This window comes from Helobdella robusta, assembly GCF_000326865.2.
Source record: "Helobdella robusta unplaced genomic scaffold HELROscaffold_5, whole genome shotgun sequence".
NCBI classification, from domain to species: Eukaryota; Metazoa; Annelida; class Clitellata; order Rhynchobdellida; family Glossiphoniidae; genus Helobdella; species Helobdella robusta.
In genome coordinates, this window is record NW_008705254.1 from 2,167,230 (window position 1) to 2,193,598 (window position 26,369).

General features: G+C 31.9%; 5 protein-coding genes across 5 annotated transcripts; 4 read left to right on the top strand and 1 right to left on the bottom strand.

Annotated features, from left to right (window-relative positions):
• Positions 1-4,120: 4,120 nt before the first annotated feature.
• Positions 4,121-5,830, top strand: HELRODRAFT_67967 (hypothetical protein; the record flags this gene model as incomplete). The annotated part of the gene is made up of 5 exons (XM_009026923.1): positions 4,121-4,184; positions 4,272-4,471; positions 5,104-5,218; positions 5,619-5,668; positions 5,735-5,830. Coding segments are annotated over 5 exons (525 nt in total), but the record flags the coding sequence as incomplete, so codon positions are not given.
• Positions 5,831-8,685: 2,855 nt separating this feature from the next.
• HELRODRAFT_163296 (hypothetical protein) lies at positions 8,686-9,312 on the top strand (the record flags this gene model as incomplete). The annotated part of the gene is made up of 1 exon (XM_009027204.1): positions 8,686-9,312. One exon carries the CDS (start codon positions 8,686-8,688, stop codon positions 9,310-9,312), a length of 627 nt encoding a protein of 208 aa, XP_009025452.1.
• Positions 9,313-10,170: 858 nt separating this feature from the next.
• HELRODRAFT_163297 (hypothetical protein) lies at positions 10,171-14,515 on the top strand (the record flags this gene model as incomplete). The annotated part of the gene is made up of 5 exons (XM_009027205.1): positions 10,171-10,417; positions 10,827-11,995; positions 12,827-13,147; positions 13,223-13,330; positions 14,369-14,515. The coding sequence occupies 5 exons, from the start codon at positions 10,171-10,173 to the stop codon at positions 14,513-14,515; spliced, it is 1,992 nt and encodes a 663-aa protein (XP_009025453.1).
• Positions 14,516-15,867: 1,352 nt separating this feature from the next.
• Positions 15,868-18,877, top strand: HELRODRAFT_107427 (hypothetical protein; the record flags this gene model as incomplete). The annotated part of the gene is made up of 9 exons (XM_009027206.1): positions 15,868-16,438; positions 16,931-17,105; positions 17,172-17,247; positions 17,441-17,602; positions 17,679-17,876; positions 18,030-18,136; positions 18,227-18,335; positions 18,533-18,579; positions 18,779-18,877. Exons 1-9 carry the CDS (start codon positions 16,323-16,325, stop codon positions 18,875-18,877), a joined length of 1,089 nt encoding a protein of 362 aa, XP_009025454.1. The 5' UTR covers positions 15,868-16,322.
• An 85-nt stretch (positions 18,878-18,962) lies between these two features.
• On the bottom strand, positions 18,963-21,188 carry HELRODRAFT_189173 (hypothetical protein; the record flags this gene model as incomplete). The annotated part of the gene is made up of 5 exons (XM_009027207.1): positions 18,963-19,126; positions 19,767-20,027; positions 20,484-20,754; positions 20,830-20,965; positions 21,115-21,188. The coding sequence occupies 4 exons, from the start codon at positions 21,186-21,188 to the stop codon at positions 19,951-19,953; spliced, it is 558 nt and encodes a 185-aa protein (XP_009025455.1). The 3' UTR covers positions 18,963-19,126; positions 19,767-19,950.
• Positions 21,189-26,369: the final 5,181 nt, after the last annotated feature.

Genomic DNA, 26,369 nt, shown 5'->3' on the forward strand with positions numbered 1-26,369 from the left:
AACTTTTCTTCACATTTGACGATTTAGCGATTTTATCCATAAAACCTGTTATTTTATTTTTTCTATGCGAACCGTTTTTTTTTTGTTTCGTATTTTCATTTTCAAAGTACTGATTGACCTTAACGTCATTTTAGACCTATTCATGTGCACTTATTTCAAATATTTCTTGTTGAAGAGTCAGTCCATGCAATGTAATTTGTTACTGTTTTTTAATATAAATCTTTATTTATGTTAGTCATTATAAACAAATAAATATATATATATATTATTTATTTATGTATTATTTGTTTATTTATATAAGAATTTAACTGATTTACGTTGAAACATTTATAGAGCTTGGCTATGATTTTTAACTAAGTTTTTTTGGCACTGTATTAAATATTCTTCTTTAAGGGAATCTGTTTTATCTGAATAACTTTTGTTGTTTAAATTGGTCTGCCTGTAATTTCAGTTTTCTATGTCTATGATCTCCATATTTGCTTCGTAGTTAGGATAGATTAGTGTTCAATTTTGCCTAATTATAACTCTTCATCATGTTATTTAAATTTATGTTTCAAATTTTATTTTCTACGAATATTTTTCAAACTAGGACCATGGTTCGCAGAATTTATTTCTTGATGATGGTGGTATATAATCGGATGGTTGGTGGTTGGTTGGTTGGTCTTTGTTACGCTGCAGTTTATAACTTCTATTTCATACTTCAGCTTTATATTCATTTACTCGCTTTTCTGATTAAAAAATTCTTGATCTATTCTACATCGTATTTTTAATATTTAACCAGATCAATATAGAACAGAGTGTTATGCTTAAATAATATAATTTATTGTATTAAACATTTTATTTTAACTGAAGTTATGTCATCATTTATTATTGATCAAAAAATGCTTATTCTAATCTTAATATAACAAACAAAATGTAATTGTTTGATGATCCAACTAGCATTTTGTTTGTTATTGTGCATCATATGCTTCTCACTGCGTTTTTCCATATTTGTCCTATGTTGTCGGGCGTGCTTGACTAGTAACGCTCATCTTAACATGATTTTGTCGTTTGGTAATTATACGTTCATGGATCTTGTGAGTTTTGGAGAAAATTTTTATTTTGAACAATTTTATCTGAGGGGTTGCTGATGAATAATTAAAATGTCAAAAATTTGAGTCAACTACATTATTAACAAAAAGCGAACGGAAGAGTCAAGATTTATATAGAGTGATTAGAGCGTGGACTCCTCCAAAAGTTGCAGGCAAATTTTAGCGTATTTCAAACAGATTGTTTTGCGATGCATTATTAAAACGGTATGCTTGTCAAAACGAACAAAAATTAAATTCCAATCATGCCTGTCAAAACGTCAGGCTTAAAATAATTATTTGTATACTGATAAAACATAAAGCATATATAAAGCAATTACATTTTGAAGAAGGACTCGCGACAACGACAGCCTGTAAAGTAATTTTCACATGCGTAAAGTATACGAGACAAATGGAGCATCGATTTGGTCAAATACATTCGATTTGATAATTTAGACTCTTTTATATACGATATCTTTAACAAAATTATAATGAACTATTTATTACATCTTCAACATCGAGTCCCATTGTCCATTGAAGATCTAGTCATTGTAGTTATCTATTAACATTAAGGCACATTTCGCATATTAACGTATAATTATTTATGTTGATTAAGTTAACGAATGAATATAATAATCCAAGAATAAAACTAACTGAAACATTTAAAATGTTTTAAGAGTTATATATATCGTTGTGAGAAATCGTGCAAGAGTTGTGCAAAACAAGTTTCTGTAAGTAACGAAAAATATTCTTATTGGTCAGAGTTTCTATTTTATATATATGTCCGTGCATTTAGTTTTTATAGGAATTGAAATATAATTTACATAAATGTTCACCTAGAAACATTTGCGCCATTAAAACTGTATTTTATCAGTTGCGATCATGGATATAATTATATTATATATATTCATGTTTGCGATCTGATAACCCTGACGTTCTTTATACCACTAATTATAATAAATGCATGACATTCCACCCATGAAGTTTATTATATGAAGAATATACGGGGCCATTTTATACCATATCCTAATGAAGGATAGTGATGAAGCAGCACCACGATGTTTGATCTTTAAACTGTGACAAATTAAATAGATTTTTAAATAATAACTTTCTACGTAATTAAATGATGAATCTCTTTGAGATTTTTGAAAATATCATGCAGTAATGTAATGGAACGAAATGTCTCATGGACGAAAATGACGTAAACATGTCGAACTGATACCATGACACTGTAATATTACAAACATGTTGTTTTTGTTTGGCAGCCTATTCAGATGCACCTGACGATGTCTCATTCAATGGTTAGTTAGCTCTTAGTATTAAATGTTCAGTGGGTGGTTACGTAATCTGTGTGTAAAATGAATACTGTATTCATTTATGTTATGTTATATGTTATGCATGTGTATTGTGTATTCATTGTATTGTATGCATGTGTGTGTGTGTGTGTGTGTGTGTTTGTGTGTGTGTGTGTGTGTGTATTGTATTGTATATGTTTGTTTTGTGCGCATATAAAAATATAAAAGATATATTTATATTTATGTGTATAACTGTGTATACATTGTATGTATTGTATATGTATGTATGTGTGTGAATGTATGTAGGAGTATGATTATACTAAAACTAAAAGTATGTGTAAGTGTGTGTAACTATTAAATAAATTAGTACTATAAAAATAAATAATATAAAGAAGTGAGAATGACTTGCATTTGATTTTGGTGGCTTGAAGAATATACTTCACAATAATTTTGATAATTAAACTTTACACTTTCTTGATCTTTTAATAGATCATATTATATATAAATTATAATTTGGTTGGCATTTTGAGTGTAATACACACATACTTGTTGTATATTTTAGAAATTCTGTTACAAAGTTCTTTTTGATGAAATGTCACTTTATTTTATTAATTATTTGTTTGTTAATCATTACTACACTACACTACACGTACAGCTAGCAGCATACATACTTGGTAGATAGATAGGCTACTTGTACTGTACATTGATTTGATCTTTTGATGCATATTAAAATTGAATTAATTTTACATTACATACTAAACAAACATATTACAAAGAGTGTTTAATATTAAATATTATTTTATAATTTATATTACAACAATAATTAGTTTTTTTTCATCTAAAAGTTGTGAATTACAAATTCAGAAGCGGAATCACTAATAAGAAGAAGAATGAACAACAAACTTTTTTTGACATGCCCCTCCATGATCATTAAAACTGGCAACACTGTAAATTGGGAGATCTTGAAGAGAAATGCTGGACAGACTGCCACTGAGGAGGTATTGAACTTGTCTGGTATGTCTTGTGTTGTACCTTGTACCATGTACTTCAGAAAGTGGTGCATGTATGTAGCAATGTAATACAATATCTGTACTGTATAATTAACTCATTTAAGATGAGGGATATTGCATCATTAACCTACTTTTTGTTATTTAATTAGTGTGGGTTTTAAACTATTAAATAATGAAAGTTTAAAAAATATTAATTATTTCTAATTTTTAAAAGCTGGAACAGTGTCTCAATGTGACAATTGACTCTTGGCTGGAGTGTAATAACTCAAAAATCAAAGAAAAAGATGTCAGCTAAAGATAATTAATCTTTTATTAGTTTATTATCCTGACATAAATTTATTTTTATTAAAATAGTTTTTAAATTTTTTTCATCTGATCATGCGCATTATTTAATTAAAATATTTAAAAAATTTTTCAGTTTCAGAAAGAAATTGTCATCAACAAATCTTCTTGCAAGGATAATTTAAAATGTGAAGAGAGAAATGAATTAAAAATTACGGGTTGGTGCATTCTTTATAAATAGAAATTTCTAAAAATCACCACCATTTTAAATTCTCACCGATTATTGAATGGTGTATAGTATAAGTTTGCTGAAGTAACACTGGGTTGACCTGTGATTCTCACTGGTGTTTTTATCATTTACAATGATTTTTATATATTTAATTTTTCTCTCAAATATTCCCATCTCCTTGAATGTTTAATTAATATTCATTTTTTCACTCATTTTTATTCTTTCATTCATTTTCTTCTTACAGTGAAAATTTTTCTAAAAGAAGCCAATGAACAATTAGTCTCTGATGCACTCGAAACAAGTAGAGATAATTTAATTTTTGTTCTTCGAAAGTCTGTCAAATTAAAGCTTCAAATTTTTAAATTAATGACATCCTAAAAAACTACAGCTCTAAATGAGATGGGAATTTGCTCCGTAGAGACGGTCATATTATCTTTCAAACCAGTGTCTGATGAAGATGTCTACCTCAATAGTTTGAAAAAACTCTGGAAGGTTCTGGAATCTCTTGTTGGGAAAGGACTTGTCTATACACTGGGTGTTTGCGACTTGAATATAAACCACTTACAAACCCTTTATGAGTGGGCAGAGGTTTTAACTTCCTTATAATCTTCTTGGTTATTGCCATTTACATTGCAGGTAATGGTATGGTTGTAATAATTATTTTCTTCGATGAATTACTCAGGGGTATCTGTGGTCACTCATTAAATGTTACTATAGTTAATATTGTAATAACAATTATTATTTATTTAAATAAAACATGAAAGCTAACAGGATAACTTTTACAATGGTTTCTGTTGTCTAGTTATAAATTCTGAATTTAAAAAATAAAATTTTTTTTTCTTCATGTATTAAAATAATCTGTTGTTTATCAATGTCAGTTGTGCATAAAGTTTTTTTAACAGACGTCTTCACCATTTCACACACACTCGCATGATTTAATGTGCGTCACTTGTCTGTGACAACTCAATGCAGTCTGACCCACACTTTAACTCTTTCTCTTCTAAACTATTAAAAAACTTTCGGTGTTTTTTCTTATTCATGTGTCTATTTGTTCGTTGGCAGTCAGTGTATTAAATAACATCAGGAATATTAATTAACATCTTGAATGCTAATTAACATAATGAATATTAGTTAATATCATGAATATTAGTTAACATCATGAATATTAGTTAACATCATGAATATTAGTTAACATCATTAATATTAATTGTTGTATGCAGATTAAGCCGATCATCAACCAGATGAATCTGGCCAATTGTTGCGTCATACCTCCTGAGATGTCCCAGTATGCCCAAAATAAAGAAATACAACTCCTCACTCACTCTGATCCCGTCGGTTAGTTCTTCTTTGCCCATTATTTCAACGTGTAGACTACTTCCAGGTCACATGATATACGGTCACATGATATACGGTCACGTGATATACGGTCACGTGATATACGGTCACATGATATACGGTCACATGATATATAGTCTCATGATATACGGTCACACGATATATAGTCACATAATATAAGGTCACATATTATGCAATCATATTTCATTATGTGATTATATTGATATTATTGAGATAATCTAATTGTCTGTTAAGGTTGTAGACAACGTTTTGACATTTTTCACATTAATCTGATTTTAATATTTATTGTGGTAAGCTCTTCAATGAAATTGAATTTTTTAGTTTTCAATCCACAAGTGTATTATAAATAAAAGAAGACCATATATTGATTTTATTTCAGAAATTTTATCTGACGAGGCTTTGCAGGAGCTGTTGGTCTCAAAATTTGCCGTTCATTCGTCGTTGTTACCACCATCATCGCCCCCACAGCCGTCACCCTCTGATTATGATTGGAAGGTTCAGTGGGTCAGTAGGTACTCTGTCCTCATCAAGTGCAGGGGCATCATCAAGTCAAAGGGATTTGCCGTCAAGGCGAAAAACTCGAAAAAATGAAATTAAAAAATGTTTGCTATTTTTATTTTTGTTATGAATGAAAAAATGGAATAAAATTGTTAATAACAGCGTTCATTCGTAACATTACTACTGTTGTCACCGTTAGCCGTCGTTCGTTCAAATGACTGAGTTTATGTATTTTGTTATCGATTTTACATTTCATAGATGTCTAAATGAGTCTTGTATCAGGATATATTTAATAAACGATTGGTTTAAGATAAAATGATTCACGTGCCTGTCTGTGACTCAGGTTTTTCAGGACACTGCCGATAAAAAGATTTCACGTACATATGGGGTAAGTTGTTTTATTTCAAGAGTTTTTTTATTGGTTTCCGCGCCTACCATGCTCATGACTGGTTAAATTGCTTATTCTTGGTATGGCATCAATCATGCTACATTATCCTTCTTCTGACACCTATCTTGCCGTTCGCTGTTAACCAAATGTCAACAATCTCTGGCAAGTTTACATATAATGCGGTTTTTAAATTTACTGCCTCGCCAAGAAGGAATTTTTGTGGCATGGTAGCAAGTAGCACCACTTCAGATGGCAAACAAATGGTAAGATGATGGATGTATGCATGTATGTATGGAGGATATAGTACAGTTATGCATATTCTGTTCATACATTCGAGGATTTTTAATAAATTTTATTTCCATTTTTATTCAGTTTTCTTATCATTTTCTCTCTTTTTTTGTTATATTTATGCTTTACGTGTTGTTCCGTCCTCTATGGTTGTCAGATTTGATATGTAAAAAATAAATCTATGCACCTATATATTTAATTTTTTCAAACACGCGTAGGTGAGCATTTTTTAAAAATCGATTTACATTCGTAGACGTTTGTTACATACAGAATAAAAAACTTGATAAATACAACGTACAACATTTAATTATAACAGTTTGCCAGTCTCCCTCATGATAGTGACTTGTCATGGTTTCAGACAGAAGATCAATACGTACAGGAAAGTTTTTTGTATATAATTATTAAATTTGAGCGCGTTTTACGGCTTCTGTTGGAATGCATCAGTCATACCTGGCGTTGTACATTATCTTCTGATTACTGACTGCTCCTACTTAGAATTAAATCCGATTAAACGTTTTATTTAAATTAAATTAATCGAGTTTGGTAATGTGTGTGAAGCTTTCGGCGTACATTATATTGGTCATAATGAAGTTAATTTACCAGTGTATATTGTATGGTTTGCTGGTATGATGTCACTCCAAAAGATAATAATTCAGCAAAGTTCTAGTTTGGTTAAAAATATGTTGAGTAGAAAAACAGCCTTCCGTTCGGAGATGTCAAGGCGATAGATGATAGTGCACTGCAGCTGTATGCGATAGTGCACTGCAGCTGTATGCAACTAATATCTTTGTATGTTGAAATAGTCAACTGACACTTTCTATTCGGTTGTCAATGTTTGCAAATTTATAATGTCGCTGTGATTTTGATGATTGAAACTGGATAATAATATCATTAAAAATTTCGTAGTTTCCATAAGAGAGCACGAACGTGAATAACGCATACTTAGCCTTCCAGATTCTGTGAACCGGCGTCTTCCGCAATAAAATCCCGCAATCAAACCACTGAACAAATTTGCAGTTAAATCAATCGACATGATTTCAAAAGTTCGTGTGATTGCATGAAAAGTATGCACAGCACACCTGCATCTCTGCAAATGCATTCCGCTGCCTTCCATCCTACTCAGGTGTTTCATTTCCTTTAAGGATGGCACATCAATCGTAATTACTAATATTTTCACGTTGTAATGTTTTATATTATAAAATTTTTGAGTACTGGTAACAATTCTGGGTTTCATTTATAAAATGTGATTATAGTTGGTACATTTTTTCTTATTAATTCTTGTTAGTATATGTGCGAATGCTTGGAAAATTTTAAGCATTACAAAAAATAACATATCTCACTTTTGATATTTTTAATTCTCGTTTAATTCTTCCAATGAAAAGAGGTTGAGTTTGATGAAAATTAACAAAACAAATAATACCAATTACTTCAGTTTTGCTAAATATTATTTTCTCGACTGCTCCAAACAGTGATCTTGATATTTTGTTTCCATCTCGTCCATTTTTAATTTACCAAGCTACGGAGACGCATTTATTTTTAAACTTGAAATGATTTGAATTGAAATATGCAATTTGAATCGCTGCAAGTTCATAAGTTTATAGAAAACATACGAAGGAACGCATTGAGAGGATGCTATGGACTAGCTGAACGACCAGATGAAGCGCATGTTTCCCGGCATCATATAAATAAAGCAAGCATGTACCGTTCGTCAAAGCTAACAAACGTCGATAATGAAACATTTATAATCTACAGTTGAATTGAATTTGAAATTTTTATATGCCAACGTCACGTTATTTTGTTTATGTTTTTATTTACACCCATTAAAACATTATGGAGTAAATTTTAACATGGATTACAATAAAGCAAAATATGATCTTCAGAACACTCAAAGCGTCACATTTTTAATTCAAATAATTGAAGAAATGATTAGTTCAGAACTTTGTTTGCATTGCTATTATAAAAGTTTTTCTTTAAGGTTATGCTGTGAATGCAAACTGAATTTTTGTTGATTTTATAAAATAAAACATGCGTTCTTTTTAAAACGTCCTTTACATTTTTTTAACAAAGAAGGGTAAACTTATAAATAAATAGCTGGATTCATTCACAGTTCTCCAAATGCAAGCCACATAAAATCCATCAAGCCAAGTGCTCCGCCTTATCCATGAAAATAACCATACACAACAATCTACTCAAGAAAACAACTCGGTGAATAATAAATGCTCGGATTCTTAATTTGTTGAATATCAAAGTCGAAGCGCAAAACAATTGGCTGATGGCCGAGTTCGAAGAGAATGCATCAGCGATCCAGGAGAGAATGAAGTTGAACAATTTCTTAACTCGGAAGGAGAACATCAAACACGGAACCAGCATCAGGCGGATGGATCACATATTAAAAACAAATAACATACTTACCTTCATGTGGACGTGGGTAGACATGTTGTTCAGTGTCACGTTGTTTCCATTCACATTTTTGTTCGTCTGCATTTTATTGCCGTGTGTTCGACTATGCACTTGTGGTCTCAATGCGATAGTTCGTTTTTATCATTATGTAAAAACGAATGACCCAAAAACTCATTCAATGGAAAAAATGACTGGCAACGAATTTTTCTGGTTAGCACCGAGCGACAATGAAAGAACACATTTTTTAAATGTCAGGATATCCAGCAACACGGTGGTAGCCATAACAATTCAGATGGTACAAAAAGCGTCAGATCCTATTCTGAATTATGAAACGTTTAAAGAAATACTTCTGGAAAGGGTCGTATACTTTATGAAAGAAGATTCCAATAAACATGTTTTTCCAAGGTTTACGATGAGAATTAGGAATTTGCCGTTTGGAAAGATGTGGATTAAAGCAAATAATTTCAACATCAATGATCACGTTTTTGAGGTATTTTAAGACCAAGTAAAAGTTTGTTTTAAAAAATTGAAGGGTAATATTAAAATTTGTTCAAAATTTGTATATAACCATATTTAGGACATTTAAAAGCTCACTTTTAATGGAAACGAAAAAAGAAAGATTTTTTTTAAATAAATAGATTTTTAAGTCCCTGCATTGTTTTTAAAACCATTTATAGGCTAAAAATTTTGAGTAAATGAAAACCAGGTTTTTATAAAACATGCATTTGCTGATGGGCCAACCACGTTTTGAGTTTTTATGACCTTGGATAGTACACGGGCTCAAAAATTGTAAATGTTCCATTTGATCAAAATAAAACCTGAACTCAAATAACTAAAAAGCACAAATTAATTTTTATATTCAGGATTAGTAAGTTTTACATATGTAAGTTTATTTAACCGAATGATCTCTCATTGAAATACATTCATTGTGAAAAAAAATACTTTTGTACAAATTTAAGCAATCGCATCATGAATATTTATATGCTTAGATATTTTAATATTCAAATAATTTTTTACAAAAAAATTTCATTTGTTGAAATAGCACACTTAATTTGAAATGACTCATTTTTATAACTATTTTGCTACCTTTTTGTGTGGTTAAATTAGAAATGGGAAAAACACCAGATGAGTGTTTTTATATTGTGGGATAGAGATACTATAGTTTTTTTTCTTTTTAATCAAGATTATCAAAATTATTTATTCTGAATCAAAATTGAATGAATAAAGTATATGTTTCTATGTTCATTCATGTTTAATAAATAGAATTTTTTTAAATCAGCATTGTTTTAAATGCTTATAAATTTTGTACTTTGCAAAGTGCTCAGAAGAGATAAATTCTGCTACAGATCTACTGAACATGGCTTCTTACCTGGCCTCAGAACCTTTCGACAAGAAGAAACCTCGATGGAAAGTAAATTTCATTTTCAACTACCCCAAAAATTTGAACACGATATTGTTCTCGTGTGACCCGGCGATGGCTGACGGCATATACCTGATGCACGTTTTGCAAGATGCTCTCGTTGATCCCGTACCCCTAGGTTTTGGTAGGAGGCACTATGGAGCCTGTAACCAGGACGTCGATACCTTCCGATCCATTATTGGAGGTTAACAATTTTTAAACATCTCTTTAGCAAATTAGTAGCTTTCCTAGCACAATTTTTTGTCTCCTGTTGTAGCTACCGGCTTAACATATAAATACGCACTGATCGATTCTGGTTCTTTAAAAGCTAACATTTTATAATATGTTTAAATTTATTATGAGTTTGTGCGTACATAAAAATGTGTGTTCACATTGCAAATATGAAACATAAAGAATAAAATTAATAAGAATGTTAAACTTGGTTTGAAATTACACTTTTTATTCCGCTTAGAAATTACATTTCTATTCCTCGAATTTTTATCGTATCAATGTAGCCTTTGTTTCTAAAGTTTCTGTGAGGTTGACGCTGGTTTTGAAATAAAATTATTTTCTAAATTTTTAATGCTGAACGCCATTTTATATTTTTAAAACAGGATTGACGTGGTTCTGCAGAAATTTTTTTACATTCAAGGATAAAAATAAAATGTTTAAAAAAAGGAAATTCAGTTTACAAAGCCAAAATCTATCAAAAGATGAGAAAAAGAGAAACACACCACGCGTGCAGGATACTTCGAATCAATCGAGAGACTCCAGTCTTCATGACAATACTCGCTACGAATCAAACAAACGAAAACTTCTTGTTTACGGGCCGATAACGATGCAACCTTTTCTAACGTTTCGCGACGTGACACGAGCCACGTTGGATGAACTGATGCTAACGTTGTTAACATCGAGTTTGCGAGAATATCTGCAGCATATTCACGGATTCATCAATCCACACGACGTAGCGGCAAATATTTCTGTAGCTCTTCAGAACCTTTTACCCCAAAAACGAGATCCCGACAACGATGTTAGTAGTAGCAGAGATCAAGTCGAGAGTACATCCTATGCTTCAGAATCTAATCGCAGCGGTGAAAATAATAATGAAAACCACGATAAATTATTAGGACAGTGTGACACTAGTGATACGCCAAGCGAGGATTCACAGATTCCTGTTTTATCTCCGTTCAGCTACAAGTTAAGTAATTTAATAGCACAAAAAATACAACCCTCCTCACCAAAGAAAATTGAACCACACAAATCAAAAAGAAGAAAAAAATCACCAATAAAAAAAGAAAGAATTCCATCACCAAAAAAAACTTACAATAGTAAAGAAATATTATTAAATCCTCTACGGCTTTTAAAGCAAACAGAAGACGATGAACAAACATCGGTAACAATCCACACTCATATACCATCGACACAGCTGACACAAAATCACGAGCTATCACGACAAAATGATGAAGAAATAGAAAAAGAAGAAACGCCGCAAAAAGAAATACGCCATTTAACCACCACTCTTTCGACACCGCAATCACCAAGAAAAATAATAAAAGCGCATCGATCATTTTCTAATCCTAATCCTTCGTTTGTTAACTGGTCATCGAAACGGTTTAAATTTTTACGATCCAAAAATTCAAAAAACGATGTAGACAATGAAAACAACAACGTAAACACAGATGATAAGCCGATAGGTTTTGCGAGAACAATTGCCACACCTCCCAATTTGAACTTTCGCCCATCGGCCATTCATTTCACCTACGTTTCTAACACCAATCAAGATGTCATCAATCCTTCCCACAAATTCAAAATCTCATTTTTAAAATTGTGGCTCCCAACCAGCGTCGAAGGTGTCGTCCCACAACTCTGGCATCTTAAAAATCGACTTTTAGAGGTGACCATTGATTTTCTTTTGTAGAAATAAAAAGTAAATGATTAGTCTACTTTTAAGTATAATTAAAACAACATATAGTATAAATTATTTACCTATTATAAATTGCAAACAAATTTGGTTCCACAAATTGTGAACATTTTTTTAAAATCAAAAATGTTCCTTTAAAAATCTCTGTAATCCTTTGTTATATTATGGGTATCTTGGCTGTGTTTATCTCTTACAACTTATAAATAATGGGACAAAAAAGATTTTTGTCGTGAGGTGTCGTTATGTTTTAAATTTTTGGCCTCTTAAAAATGAACCACCTACATTCAAGTAATTTTTCTAATCGTTTCTTTCTCACACAGCATTCGTGATAGTCATTCTCCGTTCTTATGTTTTTGTACTTTTATTCAGTTTACTCGAATGATAGTTTTATTTCTTCCTTTTGTCACTGTAAACTTTATTTTTGTTGTATTTGCATAATGTTAAGCCTGTTATTAAAAATTCTGCTTTGTCAGATTTCGACATTTAATGTGGCAATGAGATTTTACGTTCCTACTTACGAAGCCTATCCAACAACAATTAATTATATTATGATACCATATTTTGTTAAATTATAATATTAGCAATGGCTGATATTATAATTTAGCAAAATAATGTTTCATTGCTAATTAGAAATAACAAATTATTTAAACTAGTTTTAAAATGAAATGTAATATTTTATAAAATTATTCAAAGGCGAAAATTGAGCCGGGTCACATGATGTTTTACAAGTGTTGCCAGATATTGAACAGTCTCCTCCCACAATGCATAGCTGGATGGCTATTCAGAAAAATCTACGGCCAACCGTCCGTTGCTTATAACAGCTGTATCGGTCCGGAGACACAAATGTGCATTGACACCAAACCCATACGAAATATTTTCTTCTGGGGCCCTTTAAAAACCAATAATTGTTTGGGGTTTTCATTAATGACCTATCAAAGTAGTATTACAATAACGTTAAATGCCAATGAAAATCTCGCTAATCCAGAACTGATTTTTGATTTCTTTGTTAAAAAGGTAAATATTGCGTTCATTAAGCGATTTTAATATTCAACTCATAATGATATTTTGCAAATTTTGAATATCATTTAGTTAGCCGACCTGAAAGAATTGTTAAAAAACAGACGAGTAAAACACCAGCCTCGGTTCGATACCATCTTCGTTCCTTTCAGTAAAATGAAGATGACAAAGAAAACCAAGGTATGCTGATTTGTTTTTAAAAATTTTATTTTCTTAGTCAGTAGGAATTTATTACTTTTGAATTCTCTTTCCAATTTTACACACGTTCGGTTATCAAACATCTCATTACCATACAGTTGTTTTTTACTGAGCCAAAAGCACGCACATTAGAAACACGCAATCTGTTTATCTTGGTTTTCTTCTTTTTGTTAATTTTGTTCTGTAGTTCTTTAAAAATACTACTTCTTTTCCTCTCTTCTTATATTGGGGCACCCCAATAGTCTATCCTCTGTCCTATTAATTTTACTTTTTATATCACCGAACTGAACTACCTCGTTTTATTAAACAATTATTCTTTTGTTAGTTGAATGATATGTTGATGATCATATCAATATATTTTTTCTCCATTACCATTTTATTTCATTGGTTATAATTGCCTAAGTAGCGGGATAGCCTTTAAAAAACTCTCGAATGCTCATCTAGAGCTGCAGCTAGACAAGAAATCACATTAAACGAAACAGAATTAATATATCTATCAGTCCTTCAAATTTAAATATTGTTCTTTACAATTTATTTTTATGTCTTTCCTTTCATTTACCGTTTGCAGTAATTCAATGTTTTGATCTAAATCCTTCTAATTTCAATAAGACATGTTTTAATATGTTAAAAAAAAACTTTATTCTCCTTATTGATATCCCGCCTTAGTCACAAGGTCTTGATTTTTTTCATAACAATCAATTTCGAAGTCTTGTTAGTGTCGTCAGGGTTAGCATGGCCCCTACCAATCATTAACGTGTGTAATCCGTATTCGCATAATCTCATAAGAATTAATCTCATAAGAAAAAATTGTAATTTTGTATTACAGTTAACTGTAATACAAAATTACAAAACTTGAATAAATTCAACGAGTGTGTGTGCCATATAGATCATTATGAATCCTCAACACATAGTTGACAAACACACGCATGCACACATACAATCACACTCATACACACATGAAAATTCACACACCTACAAACACACAGTGCGCATGTATAATTTAGCTCACGTTAATGACAGCATTATTTAGAAGACGAAACCGGGGAAAAGTATGAATTCAGAAACCTGAGGGCGAGTCGGAAGAGGTCATTTTATAAGCAGTCAAAAACGAGGGCTTCCATGGTCACCATCGCCACCCTAGCTGGTCCCCAGAATCCAGACTCTTAGTTTGCATCACAAAATTTTCGTTATATTCCTTTTTTTGACATTTTCTAACTTATATATACAATTAAATATTCATATATTGTTTTTAATCATAAAACAACTGGAATGATTTATGTACGTCAGCAGGAATGTATTCTTGAAGTTATAATATAAGTTCCTTTTAAATATTTTATTACAGAACTGATTGCTTTATTGTGTCCTCAATTTTAGAAAAAACTAACCTTAAATAACTTGCAAATAAATAAATTATATCTTGCTAAGGTTGTTTTCATAAACGTAATACAATTGGCTCAGCTACAAAATATATGTTGTGGTTAATATTTAAGTGCTGAGAAATAAAATCATTTAAAATTAATCAGACAACAACACTCAAACAAAACGTAAAATAATTTAACGGCAGAATTCATTTTTTTGTTCAACGTTATTATTGAAAATATTTTATCAATAAAACAAGCAAAAGCGTCGTCTATAATCATTTAATTGTTAAATTAAATACCAAATAATAAATTGATATTCTCTTGATGTTCAATCAATCAGCCCAATAGTTTCTCCGTCAACAAGTTTTCTTAGTCTGTCGGTCAGTCGGTCAGCCAGTCATTCAATCAGCCAATCGGTCAGACGGTCAACCAGGAGTTCAACCAGTCAGCTGTCATTACCAACCAACCAATAATTAAATCAATCAATCAGTCGGTCTTTTTATTGAATGATTTTTTTCTGAAATTTTATTTTCCACATAGAAATTGTGAAATGAAAAGTTTCGAAGCTGTTTGCGCCAAGTTTAAATAAAGTTAACCGTCCATTGCTATAAAATGAAAGTTGTGATTAATCTGAATTTTTAAAAATACTTATTATTTAAGTAAATAAAATAGTTGTTAAAAATAACTCTCCATTATGTTAAGATTGACGGTCCAATTTATGATATTTTACTCAACATTGATTGATCTGATTGGTTTATTGATCTGATTGGTTGACCGACTGAATTCCAACGACCGATCTGCCAAATGACCAACCTGCCATATGACCGACTGACTGGTTGAATTATTGATCAGCCAATTGGCTTGCTCAGTAGCCTATTTGATACACACTGACATGCATTAAACTTGGTTTGAATGCAATGAAAACCCATCCGTTTAAAAGTTTGACATATTTTGTGCACGTATGCTAAAATGTACGCTACCTGGTTTTAAATCATTAATAAGCTCTCTCTAGCAATACGTAAATCGATGGTTGATTAAACGATTGGTTGATTGATTGATCCACAAAACACCACACAACAAAACAATTCTGTTCTTTCAAAGATACTGTGATGCAATGGTTTGCAGTATCTTTATTTTTATTGTAATGTTGTTTGTATAATAAATTGTTAATTAAACAGAATCCATTTTCATTAATTGTCATATTATTTTGGTTTCGTTGAACTTGTTAGCCCTATAATTATATGTAAATTAATTATTTGTATTGTATGATGTTGCCCTCTTGTCCTGCTAAATACTACTAAAGAAATAATAATGAACTAAGGAAGCACATTCCCATTATTCTGTTTGGGATTTCCGAGATTTCTCAATTCCCATGATCAAGGAAGTGATGTCGTTTCGGTTTATGAATTATTTCCGATATTTTATAACTTTCTAGCTTGCTTCCGAAAATAAATTTTAATGTTTTTAAGTTTTGCTTTTTAATTTTAATTGTGTTTTATTTTGCAATTTAAAAGACATTATGGTAAAAAAAAATAATAAAACTTTACACTTGAAAATTAAAATTAATTAAATTAAAATTCTAAAAAAACTAAATTATTAAACTAGCTAACACAATGATAATTTTTAACAACGTGAGACGTTCATCGTTCATTCTGTTCATAATATTTTGTTTGGTTTCGAAATCTTACACCTCATCTTGTAGGGATGTGAACAACAAGCCCATTGATTGGTTTGATTGACCATTTTTTCCTTGAATTCAGAAAATTATCATCTTGTTAATGTTAATTGCTCTAGTAACCAATAGCAATAAATATACTATTAATTTAATATTTGTATTTTTTATTAAGACTTGTATTGTATAAATTAATTTAATTCATTATTTAATTATTTGGTCTAGTTTTTTTAACCACTCTGACTGGTAACAGCATTATCCATCTATCAATTACGAAATATTAAGCTGCTTTAATAGTGGATAGCATTGATATGATTATATTATATTATGCTATAATTATAATTGAATGACAATTGTATTTTAATTAAAATTATGGGTTAAAATATCAATATATATTTTTTTAATAATGATCTTTTTCATTGTTTTATTATCTCATTCAATTATTTAATGATTATTATTGCATAACTTTTGTCGTTCTGTTGTTTTTTGCAGTCATTTTCAATTGTCTGTTAATTATTATCATTGTAGCTATAATATTTATTACTTCAGGTTTATTATTTACAAACTGCCTGCATTGAAGAACAGCCCCAACAAGTTGGTGAGAAAGGGTGTTGGCCAGGTTTATATGGACAGTAACAATGTCAACTTCCAGCTGTTGAATATTTCCATCGCTGAACAGAGGGGTCCAGTTTATTATTCCCTGGCCAACATTTATTCCGGCAAAGTTTGTCAATTATCCAATTATTGTAAGATAATTTTGAATTTGCCAATGATATAAAATTTTACGTAGAATGTCTCAACAATGTATGCAATGTATAATGATCAAACTCCATATGAAACTTCTGAGCATTATGGTCACACCAAAGGTGAGTCATTCTTGATCATCCCAAATTTTTCTGCTACATGATTGAATGCTACATGATTAAAGTTTTATTTACAACTTTCATGTTTATTATAAACTAGGTTAACTTACTAACTCAGAGTCAATAATATTCAGTGCTGATATTTAAAATTGAGGAATAAATAGCATAAAGAATTTTTTACCATAATTTTTTCCAGGAGTTTTAAACTTTGATAGAACTTCAGGATTTTGGATGGTTCACAGCATTCCAAAGTTTCCACCCTCTCCACAAAATAAATATGATTATCCAAAAACTGCTACAAAATTTGGCCAAACGTTGCTCTGTGTTACTTTTAATTATTCATTCCTAGATCAACTTGGTCTGCTTTAAAATAATTAATATTTAATGTTGTTGAACGTATAAATTTTGAACATTAATATTCAATTGGACTAAAGGAGTGCAACTGAGGTTTAACAATCCGAAGATTTATAATTATTCCCTGCCGGCGGATATGAGGAAGTCCAATCCTAACATGGTACTTGCTTTGAATGGGTCATCAATTTCAGACAGGCCATATTTCAGTGTCCTTGAGCTGAGATCATTGCAAGGAGAAAATATTCTAAGTTTTGCTAAAAACGCCCATTTCAACAAAGGTTTTATTGTATTTGGTTTAATTAAATTTTACAGTTAATTATTCATGTAATCCTAATTAATTACAAAAATTAGTTTGCTGAAAAGTTGTATCAAATAAATATGATGCTTATAATTTTGTATGTCGTGTGATAATTATAACTTGAAATTTTCAGATTTGTACTCCAACTTGGTTGCAACAAGACTTCAATCAAACTTGATGGTTGAGGCGTGGAGGAACGGAAGAGGAGGCATGGATTCAGAGTGCAATATGTCCTATAAGGTTCTGTTTTGTTGTGTGGTGATTAAAATGGGCTTGTCATTATATTTTTGAAGTTGTTCAAAATTGTTAACTTGACATTTCTTACGTCAGGTAGAGAATATAGAAAGCATAAAATTGTTGGAGATGTCATTTAATAGTACGTCTGATCATTCAAAGTGGGCCATCGCCACTTCTCTTCCTGACTTTAAAAGGAAACGCAGTAGGAATCACATGATTGACATGTCTCATAAAATGTTAAGGTATCAGGAGTCCAACAAAGGGGTAGATGTTTGAAATTGTTCATGACTAGTGCTTCATTTTAAAATGTGAACCTCATTACAACAATGTTTGTGTCTTTTCAGAGGTATGTCGTGAAGATGAGCGTGGGTGGGAGGGGTCCATTGTCACCATCACCAGGAACATCTACGTGGACTTGCGTTGGAGATATTAACAGACAGGTTCCTGTTTTTTTTATTTCTATCTTTCTTTTCTTGTACGTATGAACTTAAATTCATGCTCTTTATATAAACTGTTAGACTGAAAATTTGTTTTGTTTGGTGTTATCATGTTGCCAAAACTTAACTGGTTGAAGTAGCATTTTTGTCAAGAGTTTTGTTTCAATAGTTTTGTCTAAAGAATTTTATTAAATGAATTATTGTCCAGGAGCACCAGCTGAAAAGAGGTGGTGGAACATTGTGCCTGAGTCTGCAAGCAGTCTGGAAGAACTTCAAACAGATGGTCACAACTGTCGAGCAGTGCTGAGTGCTGCCGATTGTTAATTGGTTGTTTGCTTGTTGTTGGGTTGTTGTAATTGGTGATTATTGGCTGGTTGTTGGGTTGTTGTGATGGTTGTTGGCTGGTTGGTGGGTTGTTGTGATTGGCTGTTGGCTGATGGGTGGGCTGTTGTGATTGGGTGATTGGTTGGCTTTGGTGGCTGGGTACTTAATAATTGGTGTTGGATAATTTGTCGGATGGTGCTTGTTCAAGTCATTTAATATTCTTGTCATGTATTTCTTCATGTATTACTTAGGGGATAAGCTGAATGCGGATGGAGGATGTTTGAGCGCAGTTACGGCTAGAGTTCGTGTGGGATGGATGAAATTTAGGGAACTGGGTGGGGTATTGTGTGGAAAGAAATGGTCAGTGAAGATGAAAGGGAGGGTATATAAAGCATGTGTGAGAGCAGCGATGATATATGGTGGTGAAACTTGGGTGTTGAGGAGAGAGGAGGAAAGTGTACTGCAGAGGGCTGAAAGAGCTATGGTGAGGATGATGTGTGGGGTTAAAGTGAAGGATAGGAGGAGTAGTACAGAGCTGATGTCAATGATGGGACTGAATGAGGACATTGTGACATTGATAAGGAGATCGAGATTGCGGTGGTATGGACATGTGTTGAGAAGGGATGAAAGGGTCGGGATTAGGCGAGCGTTGGAGTTCGAGGTTGAAGGAGTGGTAGGAAGGGGTCGTCCGCGATTGGGATGGAGAGAGCAGGTGGAGAAGGACAGGGTGAAAGCGGGGTTGCGTGATACTGAGGCGAGTGACAGATGTGGATGGAGTCGAGGGGTATTTCGGTTTCATCATAGGTAGCCAAACGGCAACCCCCGATCTCGGGGAAAATGCCGTCTAAACGTGTGTTGTGTTTGTTGTTTATTTCTAAATAACCGCTGTAGTAATATTGAAAAATTGTATAAATAAAAAATCGTTGACGTTCTTTACACTGCTATTAGTTAAGATTATTTAATATTAGATAGACATGATCCTAGTTATGTCCTTATCAATTATCCGTAAAATTTACTGACACCATGGCCTTCTATTTAAATGTGAGGCGTTCTAAATCATAATTTACTGATTATCGCGTCTTGCTGATTATCTCTGTCATAATAAACAAATTGGCAAGTGTGGAATGTCTTGTCTGTGAATGGTTGTTGGTTGAAAAATTATGAATTAAGTATGCTGGCTTCTTGAATTATTATGGCTCAACATAAACGGCAGGTGTGTTCACCTGTTAGTTCATTTTTAACAACGCCACTTGCTTACTTATGCAATATTTTCTTCCACATGTGTGTATGCCTTTATTATTTATTTGCTCTGTACTATCCGTACTCAAGTTTTATTTTAATTTTTTAAAGTGTAATTTTAATGTTTGCTCAAAAGCTATATTTTGAAATCTGTATGCAATTGAATATTATTTTTTTAGTTTTGCTTGCCGGGCCTTTTGCTCATTTTTAAGAACTTTTAAAACATGTATTTATATGTCATTGATGCGTTTAATGATGTTATTTTGTTAAATTTTTATTGATTTTGGAAAGTTTGATTATTATTTTTAAAAATTTCCAAAAAAGTTCACGTGATTTAAATGATGTAAAACCATCGTCGGCGTAACGAAAGAACTCAAGATCAGTCTGGTACTCGATTGTGGAGTGATGTTCCATGAATGGGTCCACGTGGGAATGGGATGAACGATGTTTCGTGAATGAATGCATATCAGTTCTATGTGTGGTATGAATGGATATCAGCTCTATCTCTGGTATGACTGCATTGACTGATTGATATCTGTGCTGGCTGATATTTTGCAGAGGAGATACGCTTACTTGCACAGTGTACTGAAGTTTGTAGCATCTGTTGCTTGCTTTTACATCCTGTCACATTGTTCATGCAAATTGTATTGGTTTACGCATGTTTAAATGATAGCCCGCTTCAGTGTCCCTACCTACCGCTGTGTTGATGCTGCAGAGGCACACCGCACAAGTGTTGAAGGACTGCAGTGGAAGAAATGAATCGAGGAGGTTCCGTCTTGACAACCAGATGGATGTCTTGCATACGAACTCCGCTAAACCATTATACATGGATCTTTCATTTGAATTCATTTTTTTTATTGTGAACGAATGAACAACTACACACTGTCAATCCCACGCAAGCACACACATTGTTACACACGTATAATTACACAAACACACACACACACATACACATATACACAGAACAATAAAACACAGAACGTGTGCAGATGTGCCGATAGGAGAAGACATCTGTAGACGTCGAAAGTGTACGACGAGCACTTGAACGAGTTCATGTCTCTCTGATTCAGACGATGCAAGTTTTTGTTCGTTACACGCACCAACATCGTAGGAAGACATAGAGGCGGTTGTTTTTTTCAACTTTGTACACCTTACAAAGCAATATGTTCAATGCTCTGTGTTTGTGTACATGTGTTGGTTATTTTGACACGCGTTTGCACAGAGCGCGTCTAAACGAACGTGTATTTTGTGTGCAAAACGTTTGAAAAACAGAAATAATGATTTAATGGGTGGAAGAAATGAGCAACAATATGTTCGCTACTGAATGGTTTTGAAACGGTGTGTGCGTGTGAGTACGTGTGTGCGCGCGTGCGAGTATGTGCTTGTGCGCTTGCGTGTGCTTGTTCATAATGGATCTTAGTTCATTTGCATTTAAATCAATTCGCATCAACGTTGTTAAAAAGAAGACAGCTCTTATTCATCATTCATACGTCTTTCATCAATTCATCGTTCATTCGTTTAACATCAATTCATCATACATTCGTTTATCTACCTTCGATTTATCGTTCATTCACTATCAGTTTATCATTTTTTTATTCATTCATTGACAATTAATTCATCATTCTTTTATCCCCCATTAATTTATCATTCATTCACCTATCATCAAATCATAGTTTCTTCATTCATTCATTAATTTATGATTTATTTATTCACCGCCAATTCATCATTCATTTACTAATCCATTATCAATTCATCCTTCACTCATTAATTCACCATTCACCCTCAATTCATAATTTACTCATCAGTTCATAATTTACTCATCAGTTCATAATTTACTCATCAATTCATCATTCACTCATCAATTCATCATTCACTCATCAATTCATCATTCACTCATCAATTCATCATTCACTCATCAATTCATCATTCACTCATCAACTCATCATTCACTCATCAATTCATCATTGACCCAGTAATTCATCATCCAATATAAAATAACCACTTCTGGGAAATATGTAAGATTGATGCTAGTGCGGCTTCATCCCTTGATGACTGCGATAAATTGAAAAAAATTTTTCGCAATTGTTTCCAATACCCATTTTTTTAAAATTATGCTTCAAAATTTTAAAACCGATTAATTTTAATTCATAATAATTGTTTAAATTTTGATATTTTGTTTCACAGTTCATCCACAATAACCTTATTTATATTCACGTTGAACGTCTTAATTTTCACGAAGCTTTGAAAACAATTTTTGATACAACCATCTAAAATAATAAAATATTAACAACTCAGCAAATAATCTAGACAAAGTGAATTTAAATTCCTGACAAATGCAGTAGAAGAGCGGGTCGTGAGAACATTTAAAGGCATTCATTCGATCCATCATACTCCATCTTGCTTCTAAATTTAAAATATGATCCTATCAAATGAGCAACACCTCACCTCATGTCATCTCATCTCATATCGACTCAACTCATCTCATCCCGTCTGGCCACACCTTCCCCCACCCAGTTTAAAACACGACACCTCTTACCACATCTCTCACCACATCTTAACTTACATCGCCTGAAGACGTATCATTGAACCCAGGGATACAAAAAGCCCTGATTAAATCAGACCTACAAACACCATTCCAGATAATATGTTGAAGTTATTAATTAGCATTTAATTACCATTCTATAATTTCACTCCAATGTTTTCAATTGAGCAATGTATTTTTTTATGTCTTAAAGATTTATTTATACATGCGCACGAGTGATATCAAACTTTGTTGAGATGCATGCATGTGTGAGAATATTTTCATTGACTGTTCATTCATTTGAAATTGTTGATAACAATGCGTGGATGCATTACAAAAGCCTAGATGCCTGAAGCTTGTCCAATGTGATCGGATGAATATTCTGGACAATGCAATGCAGTCAAAATTTTAATCAACCTCAGAGGTAACATAAAGCACCATTTCATTTCAAAATGCTTTTTAGGTTCGAATCGTTGATAACGTTCGCTCCTCGCTGTTCGTTTTTTTCTTGTTCATATTTGCTTTTTATTAAAGCTCATTCAACTTTAGCGCTGTTTGTTATGCACATTTTTCTGAAAGCAGAGCAGGGACAAATAAACTCCAATTAACTCCTTCACACGAAGCATACATGCAATTCAGATTGGCGTACTCTGTGTTTGTTTGACGGTGATCCCATGAAGATGAGATGCTAACTCCCCGCTAACAATTTCGATAAGAGAGCTGATAATATTAACGCTAGAAACTACAATTTCGTTGCAATTAACAATTTCATTGATGATAAAAAAACAAATAAAAATGACAATACATCATGTTGACGTACTGAATAAGATCTGCAACGGGATTTATTGAAACCAGCCTCTCAAAAGTATAAAATTAAAAAAAAGTGATAGAAGGTGTGTTCGGTCTCTGATGAAAGTTCACTGGACGAATGTAGGTAGGGAGGAGGAGGAGTGAGAGGAAAACATCAACCCATTCCGTCAACCCACTAGGTAAATGTTTTTCATTTTGTTTGCGTCTTTTCTTTAGTAAATTTAAAATTTTGTTATTTATTTTATAAAATTTGAATGTTTGTGTGTATGTGTGCGATATATATATACTTATATGTGTGTGTGTGTTTGTGTGTGTGTTTGTGTGTGTGGTGTTTATGTAAGAGTTTATTAAATATAAGAAGAGAAAGAGAGCATGAATTGAATAATAATTTATCATCGGTCCTCATCACAGAAAACAAACGTGGAAACATTTTCGACGGCCATAAACTAAGTTGGCAATTAAAAATAAAAAACTAAAATCGGGAGCCACCGTTGGCACCTTTAACATTGCGAAATAAACAAATAAATCAGTGCGGAAGTTTTCTTTTAACCGATGACGTCACAGGTTGCTGATGGCTGGTTGATTGAAGCTGGCGGGTGATTTATCGATTTATCTGTTGACTGATTGACGGAATGATTGCTTAGAGGCAGCGGAATGAATTAGAAAGTTCTTCTATTTGAACCATTAATTTCAGATGTGGCTGCTGTTCTTCTTCTTAATTGAGCTCATTTGTCATGTTGTTGTGTAGTGCAGTGTACGTGTGTTTGCGTGTGTTTGCGTGTGTATGAGTATGTGTGTGTATCGAATAGTCCTTTATACAATGTAAAATTTGTAATTCTGTTCCTGAAACAAACACCGATTTGTGTTTCCTTGTTTGATTTTGAAGTTGTGACCAATTAAACAATATGTAGAGTTTGGAATTAAAAAATTTACATTAAGAAATTGAGTTTAGTTTGTGCTTCGTTTATCAGCGAAGTAGGTTATTCAAATCTGAACAACTTGTTAAATGATTGAATGAATTAAATTAAATGATTGAGTGATTAAATAAATTAGTAATTTAATATTCCCAATGTGCACACACACCACACACACACACACACACACACACACACAGACACGCACACAATTGTCAAATTTTAAAAACAAAACCCAAAAATTTACATACATTTCTGCAACAACTTTTTAATGTGAATGAACATTGTATATGTATATGTGGTAAACACACACACACACGCACACGCACACACACACACACACACACACATCATCACAAACACACACAACACAACACACCCACACACAGATATATGTATATATATAGATGTGTGTGTATATATATATATATAATATATAAATGACGGAAAAAAGTGACATGCAGAGAAAGCATTGGAGATGGCATGCATCCAACCGACCAGACTTATTGAACATCCGTGATGAACGGATGTGAACATTATTGATGAACAACGATGGTGAACACTTGGAATGAAAATCATTGATGAACATTTACGATGAACATTAGTGATGAACAATATTATATTAATATGGACTTTGTGGTAACATTTAAATTTCTTGGATTTTTGGATTTTCATTTCCACATGATTGCGTTGATGAATAAAGTGATTTTTTTTTTGTAAATAGTAAAAAATAAAATAATAGACAACGAGAATGTGTATGTATGTATGTATGATTCATTAAAATACTGTTTGTATAAATTTTAAATCAACTTGTTTAATTATATCAACTATCAATAAATCAGGTAAGACATTAAAGACTATTTTATTTTCTCTCTCTCTCTCTCTCTCTCTCTCTCTCTCTCTCTCTATATATATATATATATATAATAGTTGTTTGAATATATTGATTAATAAATAAATTGAAAATTAAAAAAAATAACAAAAAATTAATTATATTAATAGTTAAATAATTTGTAATAATAAAATAATCAAAAATTCTTATCTTAATGTGAATAAATACAATTTACTTTAATATATAATCAATTCATCGTAATTGGATGTTCCCTAGGATCTTCCTCATCTTTCAGGTTGGTTCAACCACATCAGGTTTTATAGATTTGTATAAATCATCTTAATTATTTGTATTTTTATTATAGATTTGTATACAATCAATCTGTACTATTTGTATATTTTTAAATGTTTGTATCTAATCTTTAAATGTTTGTTTCTAATCCTTAAATGTTTGTATCTAATCTTAAAATCTTTGTATCTAATCCTTAAATGCTTGTATCTAATCTGTAAATTTTTGTATCTATTCTAATCGCAAATGGCTAACAATTTGAAAAAGGGTCTGTACGAAGGGAGGCTTAACAAAAACAGATTTATTAGTTATCTTTCGCATTAAACTTTATATATATTAAAAATTATTTATTTGAAACTTAATCAATTTAAACAATCAATCAAAATTTAACTTTGTTTTATATTGAGTGATTCTCGCCATTATTTTCGGACAAGAAATTAATTAGTAAGTATCAAGTTAACAGAAATTGAGCGTTGAACGATGCAACAACCCAATAAAATAGCGAATCACATTTATTTACACAACAGTCTTACTTACTTGCGTGTATGACTTATGGATTATTTTTATCGGGGATTTTAAGATTTTGTTCTTCTTTGGAGTTCCTCTTCATGCTCGTTTTATTGCGTTTCACGGAATAAACTTGTATAAAAAAAATAGATTTATTTATTTTTATCACCATAAGCTAACCTTTCTATTTTGATTGAGTGTTGTTGTTACGTGATCATACAGTTTTTGACGAACTTTTAGAATTAAACGTCAACTTAAAATAATTATATTAATTAAAATTTAAGTCAAAAAACATTTTAAGAATAAGACGTTGAAAGATGGAAAATAACGAATGTTTTCTAAGCTATATTAAGCTTTTCACGAA